General features: G+C 47.1%; 1 protein-coding gene across 4 annotated transcripts in view; it reads left to right on the top strand.

Annotated features, from left to right (window-relative positions):
• Nucleotides 1-2,776: 2,776 nt before the first annotated feature.
• RSU1 (Ras suppressor protein 1) overlaps nt 2,777-12,684 on the top strand; it is a 196,703-nt gene continuing 186,795 nt past the window's right edge. Inside the window, exons 1-2 of one of the 4 annotated variants that reach the window (XM_029954266.1) lie at nt 2,777-2,933; nt 3,241-3,352. In XM_029954266.1, coding sequence (XP_029810126.1) covers nt 3,244-3,352 — 109 coding nt within the window. In that variant the 5' untranslated portion in view covers nt 2,777-2,933; nt 3,241-3,243. The remainder of the gene's footprint in view (nt 2,934-3,240; nt 3,353-12,684) is intronic. The other 3 variants (XM_029954267.1, XM_029954269.1, XM_029954268.1) reach the window with 3 other exon arrangements.

Here is a 12,684-nt window from a genome sequence, read left to right as displayed (position 1 = left end):
CATAATTTGCAGGGCCCAGACCAGAAGGAAAACTTAGCGCCCCTTGTTCAAAAATTATTAAACATTTCAAGATGGTGACAGCAGATCTAAACCAAACATGGGGCCGAGCTAAGCATGGAACTTTGTGTTACTGCACAGGTCACGTATCCAAGGAGGCTGCCCCCCCTTTCCATGTTATAAATTCTGCAGCTTAGGGACACTTTTATTAATAATTATACTGGTAAGGGGCACCTGGGTGGTTCAGTTGATTAAGTGTCCAACTCTTGATTTCAGCTTAGGTCATGATCTCACAGCGGTGAGACTGAGGCTTACATCAGGCTTCACACTGACAGCAATGCGCCTACTCAGGATTCTCTCTCTCCCTTGCCCTCTGCCCCTTCCCTACTTGCTCATGCATGCGCATGTGTGCACTCTAGCTCTCTCTTAAAAAAATGTACTTGTAAAAGTGAAGGGAATGAGAGGAGAATTATGAAGAAATGAAAATAAATTTCTGGAAAAGAGGAAGTGAATAAAAGCATGATGACAAGTTAATCAGGAAAAAAAAAAAAGAAAAAAGAAACGGCATCCCCAAGTAATTTCAAGACAGATATGCAGCAGAATTGGGAATCGCCTTCCAGGCATTAAGCGGGCGTGGGTCTGGCAGGTACAGCGTAAGGAGGTGAGACCCAGAATGAAAGTACTGTATTAGCAGGTGAGTGCAATTCACCATCTCTCCGCCCTCACACAGGCAGGCCTGTGACTACATGCAAGCATGAAACTGGGATGCCACCTCTGAAGAAATTTAACCAATAGCCCAGGGAAAATTAATGCTGACCTAGGAGGGAAACAAATATACATCACAAATAAAAGAGGAAAAAATCACACCCTGGCTATCTAGAAAAATTAGCTCAGCTATGGATGACTGAATATGAAAAAACCCCAAAAACCACCAGACATGAAGAGTTGCAGCAGTATGAGTGAGAAATAACTAGATAACGTAACAGAAAAAGGGCACAAGAAAACACAATTCAGTCAACAGAAGAGAAATCTAAAAATTGTTATCCTCAGAGGGGTGCCTAGGTGGCTCAGTCTGTTAAGCCTCTGACTTCAGCTTAGGTCATGATCTTGCAGTTCATGAGTTTGAGCCCTGCATCTGGCTCTGTACTAACAGCTCAGAGCCTGGAGCCTGCTTTGAGTTCTGTTTCTCCCTCTCTCTGCCCCTCCCCTGCTCTCACTCTCGCTCTCTCTCAAAAATAAATACACATTAAGAACAATTTTTTTTTAAAAAAGTGTTATCCCCAGAGATATTTCAGAAGAGCGCACTCAGTAAAACAAAATCCTGGTGTGATTTAATCAAAGAGGAAGTATTCTTGGTTTATAGCTGAAATCACTTTTTAAAATATTAATAGAAGGTTTGGAAGATACATTGAAGTATCTCCCAAAAACATTAAGTAAAAAAGGTAAATTAATGAAATATATAGGAAATTGTCCCAGAATGCTGCCATTTGACAGAGTTCCTGAATGTGCGAAATAAGAGAAAATGGCAGGAAAGACATTTCAAAGAAATAATAGAAAAAAATTTCCAGAGAGGAAGAGAGAAATGTATCTTCAGCTGAAGAGGACCAATTAGAGATATTATGGTGGCATTTCAGAACATGATAAATAATTAAAAGATCACAAATGCTTTCCATTGGTAAACAGTTCCCCAGCAAAGACCAGAGAAGGAGATTGACACATTTCTGGGCATCAACATTGGAAGATATAGGTCAGTGGAACTATGCTTTTGAGATCTAAGAGAAACTAGTATTAAACCTAGAATTCCATGCTAGGCAAATTATAAAGGGGTGGGCAAAATAAGAACATTTTAAAAATATACAGCTACTCAAAATTGGGGCCTCCTATATACATGGTCTTTGAGAAGTTTACTTGGACGGTACTCAGCAAGATATATACAAGAAATGTCTGTTTAAATTCAGGAACCCAGTGAAAGAAACCACAGGTCACTTCTCAGCTGGAAGTGCAGAAATAATTAGTCTAAGTTAGTAGGTTCCTAAACTCTTCACGAAGAATTCATTGGATTTAAAGCAATGAAGAGGCGTGAAAAGCTGCATGTTCTTAGAGATATTGTAAAGAAGTTTACAGGAAAAAAAAGGAAGAAAGGCAGTTAGAAACTCTAGTAAAGTAAAAACCCAATAATGAAGATTGCATTTAAAAACTCATGATTCAATAGGAAGGAAACTGAAATATGTCATGATTTTGAGGGTAGGATAAGAAAAGAGAAGTCATTTATCTGGGTGTTTTCCCCTTCAGGTGACACAGAGATCTGTGACTCCAGGCTGGGGGCTGGGAATACAGATCTCTAGGCAGTTCTTGCATTTGAGGAGCTCCGGACACAGCGGGGGCCACGACTGTGGACTCAGGACAGCGACGCCTGATAAAAGGAACCATAAATACAGAAGTACACAGAGAGGCAACTTCTCGCCTCCCAAGCTCAGCTACAATCCCCTCACTCCACAATCCTTCGCCAAACTTTCCTACTTCCGCCCAAAGCACTCCGTGCTTGGACCCACGAACCGAGCCTGCGCCAACACTACTGCGCACGCTCCAGATCCGGTCCGCGCGGAATGCAAAACCGGAGGCATTCCGGGGGACGAACGAACCTCGGGGCGGGGCGGAGTCTCGAGCTCAAATGACGGATGTGATTGGCCAGCCGCGGGCACATTCCTTTGTGGGCGGAGCCTCACCCTGGAGCCACGTCTAGTAAACTGTTCTCCTAATTTGGGAAGGGTCAGGCGCGGGCGGGGCGTGGAGCTGAGAGCCGCAGGGTGTGCGCCTGCGCCGAGCTCCGGGACAGGGCGTGTTCCTCGTTCCGGTCGGCGTTTTGCTCCGAACGAGTGCATCACTTGCCACTCAAGTGCGCCCTGCGGAAACCTGTGGTTCCCTCGCCCAGCCTGGTAGGTGCTGCCCTCCGCGGTGAGTGTGTGTAGCTTTGCCCTTGGGGTCGCTGCTCTCCGCGCCACCAGAGTAGTACAGGACGCTTCCCACGCTCCTGCCCCGCCCCCTCCCCCCCCCCCCCCCCCCCCCCCCCCCCCCCCCCCCCCCCCCCCCCCCCCCCCCCCCCCGGCCCCCGGCCCCTGCCCGCCGATGCCCGCCTTCCAATCCTAGGGGAAAACTGGACAGTGCCAGCCCGGGGCGTCTCCCCTTTCTCTCCCTGCACCACCCTGGCCGTCGCCCACGTGCTTGTTGTTGTCATTGCTGCAGAACATGTCCAAGTCTCTGAAAAAGTTGGTGGAGGAGAGCCGGGAGAAGAACCAGCCGGAAGTGGACATGAGTGACCGGGGCATCTCCAATATGCTGGATGTCAATGGCTTGTGTAAGTTCTCGGGCAGGGCCTTCGCCTTGAAACAGCTGTAGGGTTTATAAATTTTCCTAGTAGCTGCTGGCCGTGGTATGAGAGGTTGTAATGATCTGCATCCCTCTCCTTGCTTGTAAACCTCGCTTGTCGAGAGCTTAGCCCAGAAAGTTTGCAATCAGAATATGTTCTTCCCGATTGGAAGATGAACCAGAGAGTCCAGGGTAAGAATCACACGGACATGTGTAGCTGTACCTCATTGTACCTCGTTGTCTATGCTGATGGTTTGCATTTGGGTGGATTTGCCACAGTGTACTTAATACCCACTTTATTTTTAATTGAAAATCATTTTGGGGGCACCTAGGTCGCTCAGTCAGTTAAGCATCTGACTTCAACTCTTGGTTTCTGCTCAGGCCATGATTTTACAGTTCTTGAGTTTGCTGCTTGGGATTTCTCTGTCTCTCTCTCTCTCTCTCTCTCTCTCTCTCTCTCTCTCTCTGCTCCTCCCCTGCTTGCGGGCAGGCGCTCGCGCTCTCTCTCTGTCTCTCTGTCTCTCTCTCTCTGTCTCTCTCAAAAAATAAACATTAGGGGCGCCTGGGTGGCTCAGTCGGTTGAGCGTCCAGCTTCGGCTCAGGTCATGATCTCACAGTTTGTGCGTTCAGGCCCGGCGTCGGGCTCTGTGCTGACAGCTAGCTCAGAGCCTGAAGCCTGCTTCAGATTCTGTGTCTCCTTCTCTCTCTGACCCTGCTCTCGCTGACTCTGTCTCTCAAAAATAAATAAAAAAACACTTAAAAAATTAAAACATTAAAAAGATAATTTTTGAATCATGCTTCCTTTTTCCTAATACAGCCTCTGATCCTTGAACAATTGCCACACACAAGTTAAGTGATGGCTATTTGTATGCCTGGAGTATGTTAAACATTTCTTCACTCTACCCTTTTTTTGCTCTTATTCTGCTTAGTTGAGGCTTTTGTTACTGCCTTCTTGTGCTACTGTGATGTCTCCCTAACTTTTCCTCTTGCCTCCAGTTTTGCTGACCCTGTGGTTTAGCCACTGTTGCTTTCAAGTGTTCTTTTTCTGCGACATACCTTGTTGTATAACTCTAAACCAGAGACTGCAAACTCACATGTCTATTGTGGTCACGTGACAGTGGTCATGGATTTCGTAATAGGTATCTTGTCTGATGGGGGCAGCTACACCTGTGACTCATATCCAAACAACTGTCACCACCTGGGGATGTGGCTTTAGCGTTGCCAGAGTTGTTTTTAAGGAGCCACGCATCCAGATTTTTATGTGAAATTGCCTAATTTTTAGAAGTTGACAACCAATTCCAAAATTTGAAAATATTTTTAATGTTTATTGTTTATTTTTGAGAGAGAAAGAGAGAGAGAGCAGGAGCGGAGGAGGTACAGAGAGAGGGAGACACAGAATCTGAAGCAGAGTCCAGGCTCTGAGCTGTCAGCTCATGACCTGAGCCGACGTTGGACGCTTAACCTTAAGACAGAGTCACCTAAGCGCCCCTGAAAAATAATTTATAGGTGATATAAAACCCTTCTTCAGGTGGAACGTGGCTTCAGGTTGGACCTTCTCTTTTCAGCACTTCTCCTGGTTGTTCATCACCAGCAGTAATGTGCCAAGTTCTTTGGTATGACAGGCAGAGCCTTTCTAATCTGACCAAAACCTACCTTAATGCCTATCCTTTCCGTGCATTTTGTTGTCCCCAGCCATACTGAACGGACTGCCCGTCCTGAACCAGGGTGCACTCTTGTGGGTCTTTGTGCTTTAGAAGTATTGTTGTCTTCCTCTCCTTCCCCCGCCCCCTCCTTTTACTTAGCTGTCAAGAGTCAGCTCATTCATCACAGCCTCTGTGACGCCCTGTCTGTCCGTATTAAGTGAACGCAATCCTTTCTCTGTGAAGTTGGATATGCCAGGCTTCATGACTCTTGTTACACGGGACTGTGATGTGTTCATCATTTGGATGTCTCTCATCCACATTGGAGACTGGAGGCGACATTGTTGTGTGGTTCTCCTGTTTGGCTGCTCTACAGTGCCAGAGACCCGTGGGTGCTCAGAAATATTGGATGGATGACGGAAAGCCTGATGGATTAGGCCCGAGAATTGATGTGCTCCAGACCAGGACGTGACATTGAAGAAGGAGGGGAGATGTCCAGGAGACCCTAAAAGATGATGGATTCCTTGTTAGGCACGGAGAGAGCAGAGTCACCTTTACTTTGTGTGCGTGGCTTGTGCCCAGGACAGATTGGGGTGGGCCCTTGAGCCATCTCTGCAGAAGGAGAGGGGATAGGAAGTCCTAGACAGGTTGTATTTGGTAACCCTTCGGAAAATGTCTGCCCTTCAACTTGAGCTTTTGTGCTAAGTAGCATCTCAGCCTCTTGAGATGTGTCTGCCCCTCTCAAGTGTTGATGGCGTCTTGGGGGCAGCAGCAGACCCACTGTCCCTGGGACCGAATTGGCAGTTGCTTGTGCTGCCCCTTCCCGGCTCTGCTGGGGTCATGGTGACCATCGGGGGCTCTGCTGCCATCGAGGTTGGGGAGTGCAAGGGGAGGCCTGGCTCGGCTCTACTTTTGGCCCCGTGGCTTTCTGCTCCTCCTCATGGCCGAGGGGCTATAGAGCCCTCAGCTTTGAAGATGATTCTTGATGTAATATTTATAAGTAGGGAGAGTGGCATAGCTATTTCAGTTCCCTCTCATTATCTCTTTGAAGACTTGGCTTTAAATGAAGAAGCAAAGATAGCCGCTTGCTTCCTGAGAAAGCTGTTTCCGGAGTAATATCAGGTGGTGGAGGGCAAGATCTTCCTTCTCGTCTCCCGGAGAAGTAGCTTAAGGAAGAGCAAGGCTGCTTCTTGGGGAGTTTGAGGAAGTAAATTGGGAGATTTCGACCTCCTCCAGCTCGTGGGGTGTGTAGAGTCCCGCAGAGTGGCTGCTCTCTGCCGTAACTGCCTAACTTCTGGACTCGTGGAGTCTGGAAGGTTCCAGGATGCCTCCAGAAGTCCATTTCTTGACTGGGGCTCATTTATTGGTACATAATGCTTACTGTCTATATTTGAACATTCTAGATTTTTAAAAAATTTTTTACGTCTTTATTTTATTTTGAGAGAGACGGACAGTGAGTGGGGGAGGAGCAGAGGGGGAAACACAGAATCCGAAGCAGGCTCGAACCCCACAGACTGTGAGATCATGACCTGAGCTGAAGTCGGACACCTAGCCCACTGAGCCACCCAGGCTCCCCCACTTGGGTCTTATTAATGCAGCGCTTGACTTCTCTGAGACAGTTAATTGCCTTTAAAAAATGTTCTGAGGAGTCCAGGTACCAAAAGCTTTCTGATGGGGAAGTCTGCATGGACCAGACCCAGACAGCAGACAGATGCTACAGTTTTCTGTCCCGGCAGATTCTGGGTGGGGCCGGCTCCCACCCTGAGGGGCGGCACTGCTGCCGTCCATCCTCCAATAACTGTAAAATGACGTATACCCTCCAATAACTGTGTATTGAATTTATTAGCTTTTTTTTCAGGATGGGTGCTCTTCAGGCCAAGTCTCTTTAGCAGTCTTCTACCTACTCAATCTTCTGCCCTGCTGAGTGAGGGTAGGAAGCACAGCACGGGGGAGGGGACACGTGCCAGGACTCCCCTTCTCGGACCCTGCCCCGACTCTCAGGGGGGCCCTGGAGTTGCAGACGCTGGGTCATATCCTCCATTTTCTCCTGAACACTGTGTAACTTCAGCCACTTAACTTTTCTGAGTCCCCATCGTCAGATGGCAGTGTCAGTGCCCACTTCGTAGCACTCAGGGCACCGACGCATGTCACGTGCTTAGCGCCGCGCCTGGTCCTGCGTGAGCACATAGTGAATGTTGACTTTAGTGGGACTGTCCAGACAGAGCCTCTGAGCCTTGGATGGCACCAGTCCTGACGGAGTCGATCTTCTGGACCAAGGAGGGCATGGCTAAGACAGGGTCAGGTGTGAGATGTTGAGCTTTTCCATGGTGGCTTCAGAGACCCCAAAGCATCTGACACTTGGGTCTAGGATTCTTAAAGATTCCAATGGCTATTTCTTTGAAATGACTCTCATTTTATTTTCCTTTTTTTTCCCCTACATGGCATGAAATTGGCACACACATTCTCCTTAACGCTTCCAAGAGTAATGGTAGCAGTTTTGTTCTCCTCATTCAAGAGGTCCCACTGCATACCTATGCTGTGTGCCGCTGTCCTCACCTGGATGAGAAAGTTGGTTTTGAGGGGCCCTATCATCAGCTTCTTGGGGAGCAGAGAATCCCAATCATGGCCAGGGAGACTTTGTTCATTTCTTGTATTTCAGTCTTTTGTGACTTTTTAATTTAATTTTTTACATTTTATTTATTTTTGAGAGACAGAGTGTGAACAGGGGAGGGGCAGAGAGAGAGGGAGACACAGAATCCGAAGCAGGCTCCAGGCTCTGAGCTGTCAGCACAGAGTTCGACGTGGGGCTCGAACCCACGAACCGTGAGATCAGGACCTGAGCCGAAGTCGGACGCTCAACTGGCTGAGCCACCCAGGCGCCCACTTTTTTTTTTTTTTATCTCTTCTTCAAGTGTATTGCCCTCTGGATGGTCAAACCGTTATCAGTTTTTTTTTTTCCAGGTTAGACTGAAATACCTTTCAGATACATTATAAGGAAAAATAACTCACCTTCGAGGCAGTGGTCTTTCTTAAGGACCCTGTGAAATAATCAACCAGTGTAATCCTCAGTTTTCTGGAAGGGTTGTTTCAAAAGCCCTGTTAAACCTGGACGTGGTCATCCTGTTAGGAATTTCTTATCAATATAGACTATCAGTGAGGAAAGACCAAGGAGCTGGAAGACATGTGACATTAGCTGTAATCCTTAGGAAGACCTGTCGTTTGTTGTTTTCCCATGTGGCACGATATGGCCACCGTTGGGTTTTCAGGCCCGCGGTGTGTTGGCCTGGGAAGCCCTTTCCCCGCCTCTCGCCTGCCTGCCTCCTCTTCCCCATCAGTGCTCCTAGGAAGAAGGATGATTCATCCATCCGCAGGGCTCCATTCTTCCGGCACCTCCTCTGAGAGGCTCCCCCCGGTGGTGGTGGTGTTTTTAACCCGCCATCCCAACCTGCCTGGTTTAAGGGCCGCCTCTGGGCCTGGTGTGCACACCTCTCTTCCCTCCACACCCGGCACAGCTTACCCAAGAAGGAGTGCTTTCCGCTGCGTTCTGTGAGCGAGGGTAGAAAGCACAGCACAGGGGAGGGAGCACGTCCCAGGACTCCCCTCCTCGGGGACCCCCCCCCCCCCCCCCCCCCCCCCCCCCCCCCCCCCCCCCCCCCCCCCAGCGCTCAGAGGGAAGCCTGCTTACAACCATCAGGAACATGCTATAAACTGCTCAGTGTTCTAGTTTTGATTTCAGGACAGGGTAAAAACAGAAAATGGCTCAGCCAGATAGGAAATAAAATAGATGACACCTTTGGTGTGAGTGAACATTTAATAATGAGCTTTTACTCTCTTTTAGTCAATTGCTGTAGCTCCTGTCAGCCTTGGCCTCTTTTTTTTTTTTTTTTTGGAAGCAGCTTTTTTGTGACTGGCTATGTAACCTCGGGCAAGTCACTTACCTTCTCAGTGCCTCAGGTTTCTCATTGGTATAATGGGAGTGAAAGTAAAGTAACCTCAGAGACTTGCTGTAAGTCAGTGTCTGTAACGTACCTAATATGGCATCTTGTGCGTCGTGTCTGAGTCCATTTGGCTTAGATTGGGCGGCTTATAAGCAACAGAAATTTATCTCTTAACAGTTCTGGAGGCTAGAAGTCCAAGGTCAGAGCACCGGTGGATTGGTATTCGGTGAGGGTTCACTTCCAGGTTCATGGACTATGGGCCTCTCTCCGGTGTCTTTTATAAGGACACGAATCCAATTTCTGTGCGGCTCTACCCTTTTCACTTAATCACCTTTTCTCTTAATCACCTCCCCAAGCCTTACCTCCTGATTACCATCACAGATAGGGATTAGGTGTCCATATATTATTTTGGGGGCACACACTTTCCATTCAGTACCATGGCATGGATTAGTCTTAATCTTCACCATTACTAATATTTTAAAATCTGTTTTATCAACGATTGTGTAAAAAACCAAAACCGTGTCTCTTTAGCTTTTAGAATTCTCGATATTGGTTCTTCTCCAGTGACCTTCACCTGCATATCTCTGCTGCATGATGTCTGTCCGGGCACCCATTGCCTCATTCCTCACCCAACTGAGAATTCCCAGGAAGTTAGATGGGCATGTCTGGTGTGACCAGGTCAGGAGGATTCAGAGCCTTGGTCGATGTGGGAGGGAGCTGGGGGCGGGGGGACCAGGGCATTTCACAGGATATCAGGATATCGGCTGTGATGTGCTTGTGTCTGTTGAGAATGACAGGCATTAAAACATGTTGGCCGTTTTTCAACTAAGTAAAATACTGTATATCCTCCAATAACTGTGTGTTGAATTTATTAGCATTTTTTTTCCAGGATTGGGTGCTATTCAAGCCAAGTCTCTTTAGGAGTTTTCTACCTACTGAATCTTTAAATTGTTCATTGATAAATTAGTATTTGCTATGTTGAGAAAACTGTAAGCTGTATAATTAATCTGAAGTTAGATTTTTAGCATCAGAAACTGTTAACACCACCGCTTTGCCATTACAGCAGCTCTTAATTGTGCTAATCGGTGCTAAAATTGATATGGATAATCATTGAGAGCCACATTCTGCCTCTTTGCATAAATATACATGAACCTGGTTCAAAGAAATTTTAGCTAGGTATAGGAGATCCACTATTACCAAGCAAAAACTAGAGATGTTTTCTTTACATCACCTTTGCTTCTTTGAATAGCACGTTTGCTCACGCTGGTTTATTTTTTATTCTATAAAGCAATTCAAACATAATGATGTGGCTGAAGAACACTGCATGTAGATCACGTGCCTGGCCGGCAGGGGTCACTGTTGAGCCTCTGTTTTCCTCAGGACATTCTACACCTTCTCTTGCTCGTCATCCACTGCTACCTGGACTGTTGCTTCCTTCCTCCTCATGCCACCTCCTTTGGGTAGAGATAGCCCCATTTGTGGTACTTCCATGAACTTCACAGTCAGAGTAAGTTCGCCTTTGTTATATGCTGTCTGATTCCCAGTAACGTCACTACTGTCATGTGTCATAATTACCTTGCAGGCTGAAGCCTGTCGGAGGCCCAGGGGCTTCCGAATGGAGAGGTGCTGACCAGTCACTGTGTTTGTCCCAGTGAAACACGAGGGAGAAATGGAGTCTGCAGGGCCCCTTGGCGCCATTTCACCAGTGTGTGAGGCCTCCCAGTGTAAACCAGTACTTTGGATTGGACGTGTGGGTTAAACCAGGAAGACAAAGCATAGTACAGCATTGGCTTCCGTGCAACACCCAGCAGACCGGGGGGGGGGTGACAGAACGGGCGCTGACCCCTCACAGTTGTGGAGGCTGCAAGTCCAGGCTCAGAGTGTCCGTAGGGTTGGTTTCTCCGGAGGCCTCTCTGCATGGCTTACGGATGGCCGCCCTGTCACTGCGGCCTCACACGGGCCCTCCTGTGCGCACACCTGTGTTTCTGCGTGTCCACTTCCCTCTTGTCAGGAGAACACCGCTCACCTTGCATAACAGCTCACCCTCACGGCTGCATTTTGACTTCATCACCTCATTAAAGGTCTTGTCCCCAAATACAGACCGTATTCTGGTACGCTGGGGGCTAGGGCTTCAGCATACGAATTTTGACGGGCCACAGATGAGCTCTTACATGATGCTTACGTCAGAGGTTCTGAGGGAAGCACACGTGAGTGCTTACGTTGGGGTGAGTGCTTCTCACGCTTGTGCAATATCACCCTCTGGTTCAGATGGTAATTGTCAGCATCTTAAAGATGGCAAGGCAGAAGGTTATCTAGGTCCGTAAAGTCCCAGTGGTGGGATCGGAGTTCACACTTAGGCGTGTTGGACACTTCCGTTCTATACCAATGGGCCATGTTGCTTTGCACCCTGAAGCACATTGAAGGCCTAGCTCAGATGTTAAGGACTGATGATTTCCAGAGCTGGCTGGGGCCACAAGGCTGTCAGTTTCAGAATTCTTTAAAAACACTGCACTAGGCAAAAAACATGTTTCTCAACCTTCCTGTCGGCTTGGGAATTCAGTTTTATCATGCTATTGCAGAGCGCTAGTGGTTGAAGAAACCACTAGAAGTAATTTACTCTTTGATCTGGTCAGTGTGACCCTACCCCTTTCCTTATGGTTTTCTGAAAAACAAAAAAATCTTAACTGAATTTAATGACCAAACGTGAGACCTTTTTCTGATGTGTACGGATTCATTTCTTGTATCTTCAAGTAGAACGTTAGTTTCAAACACTACCAAGTATGGTGCTGGAGAGACTGTTGGGGAAATACTGCTTCTTACAACAAGCCTGAATTACATGAAATGGTAACTTTAGTTACAATCTACCTGTACTTCATAAAGCACCTTTGCATTTAACATATTTCTCTGCATATATGTGAATCGTTTCTCTGGACTCAGGATAGTTTGCAGTTTTAAGGCCACACTGAGTCAAGTGAAAGGCTGAAAGGCACTCATCACACAGGTGATTGGGAAGGGGTCCTCGCCTCTCAGACCAGAGACTGCTAACGTGCTGTGCAGCCTCAGTATACAAATGGTTTGTGAACGTTCAGGTATAAATTGGTTTTTCAGAGATGTAAATAAGCCTTCAGGTCACGAGGAAGGTACCTGTTTATTACATATTTTTACCTTCTAATTTCTTTATTAGATGGATTAAAAATGATTGATAATTGAAATATTTTGCCATTTATACATAGTATAGTAATACACGCACACACATGCACAAACACACGTTGCCTACCATGCATGAAGTATTGTGCTAAGCTCTTTTATTGTTCTTTTAAACCCACAGTTTCATTACGATTGTTGTCCTCATCCTCATCATCCAGTTGATAGCTGAGGAAACAGATTTAGAGAACTTACGTTAACTTGCTTCCAGTCACATAGCTCATATGAGAGAGAGCCAGAATTTTAACCTAGGCCGTCAGACTTTAGAAGCTATGTTCTTAGCTTATGCTGTCTTAACGTTTTTGACAGGCACATGCACATACACGGCCAGAACAGCTAGTGGAGCAGGTGCACACTGAGCCACTGCAAGCAGTCCAGTCACTCTGTGGTCACAGCCATGGTACGTGCTGTCTGTGGGCTAACAATTCTGTGTTGATGCAGGAATGCATTTGGGGATGCTGGCCTGCCCATGCTGATGCTGATTGGGCTGAAGAAGCAGGAATCTTCCTCCTCACTTACACATACTTAAAAAAAAAAAA

Source organism: Suricata suricatta, chromosome 10 (assembly GCF_006229205.1).
Source record: "Suricata suricatta isolate VVHF042 chromosome 10, meerkat_22Aug2017_6uvM2_HiC, whole genome shotgun sequence".
Taxonomy (NCBI): Eukaryota; Metazoa; Chordata; class Mammalia; order Carnivora; family Herpestidae; genus Suricata; species Suricata suricatta.
The sequence above is the reverse complement of the archived record's forward strand: the minus strand, read 5'-3'. Positions and strand labels throughout refer to the sequence as shown.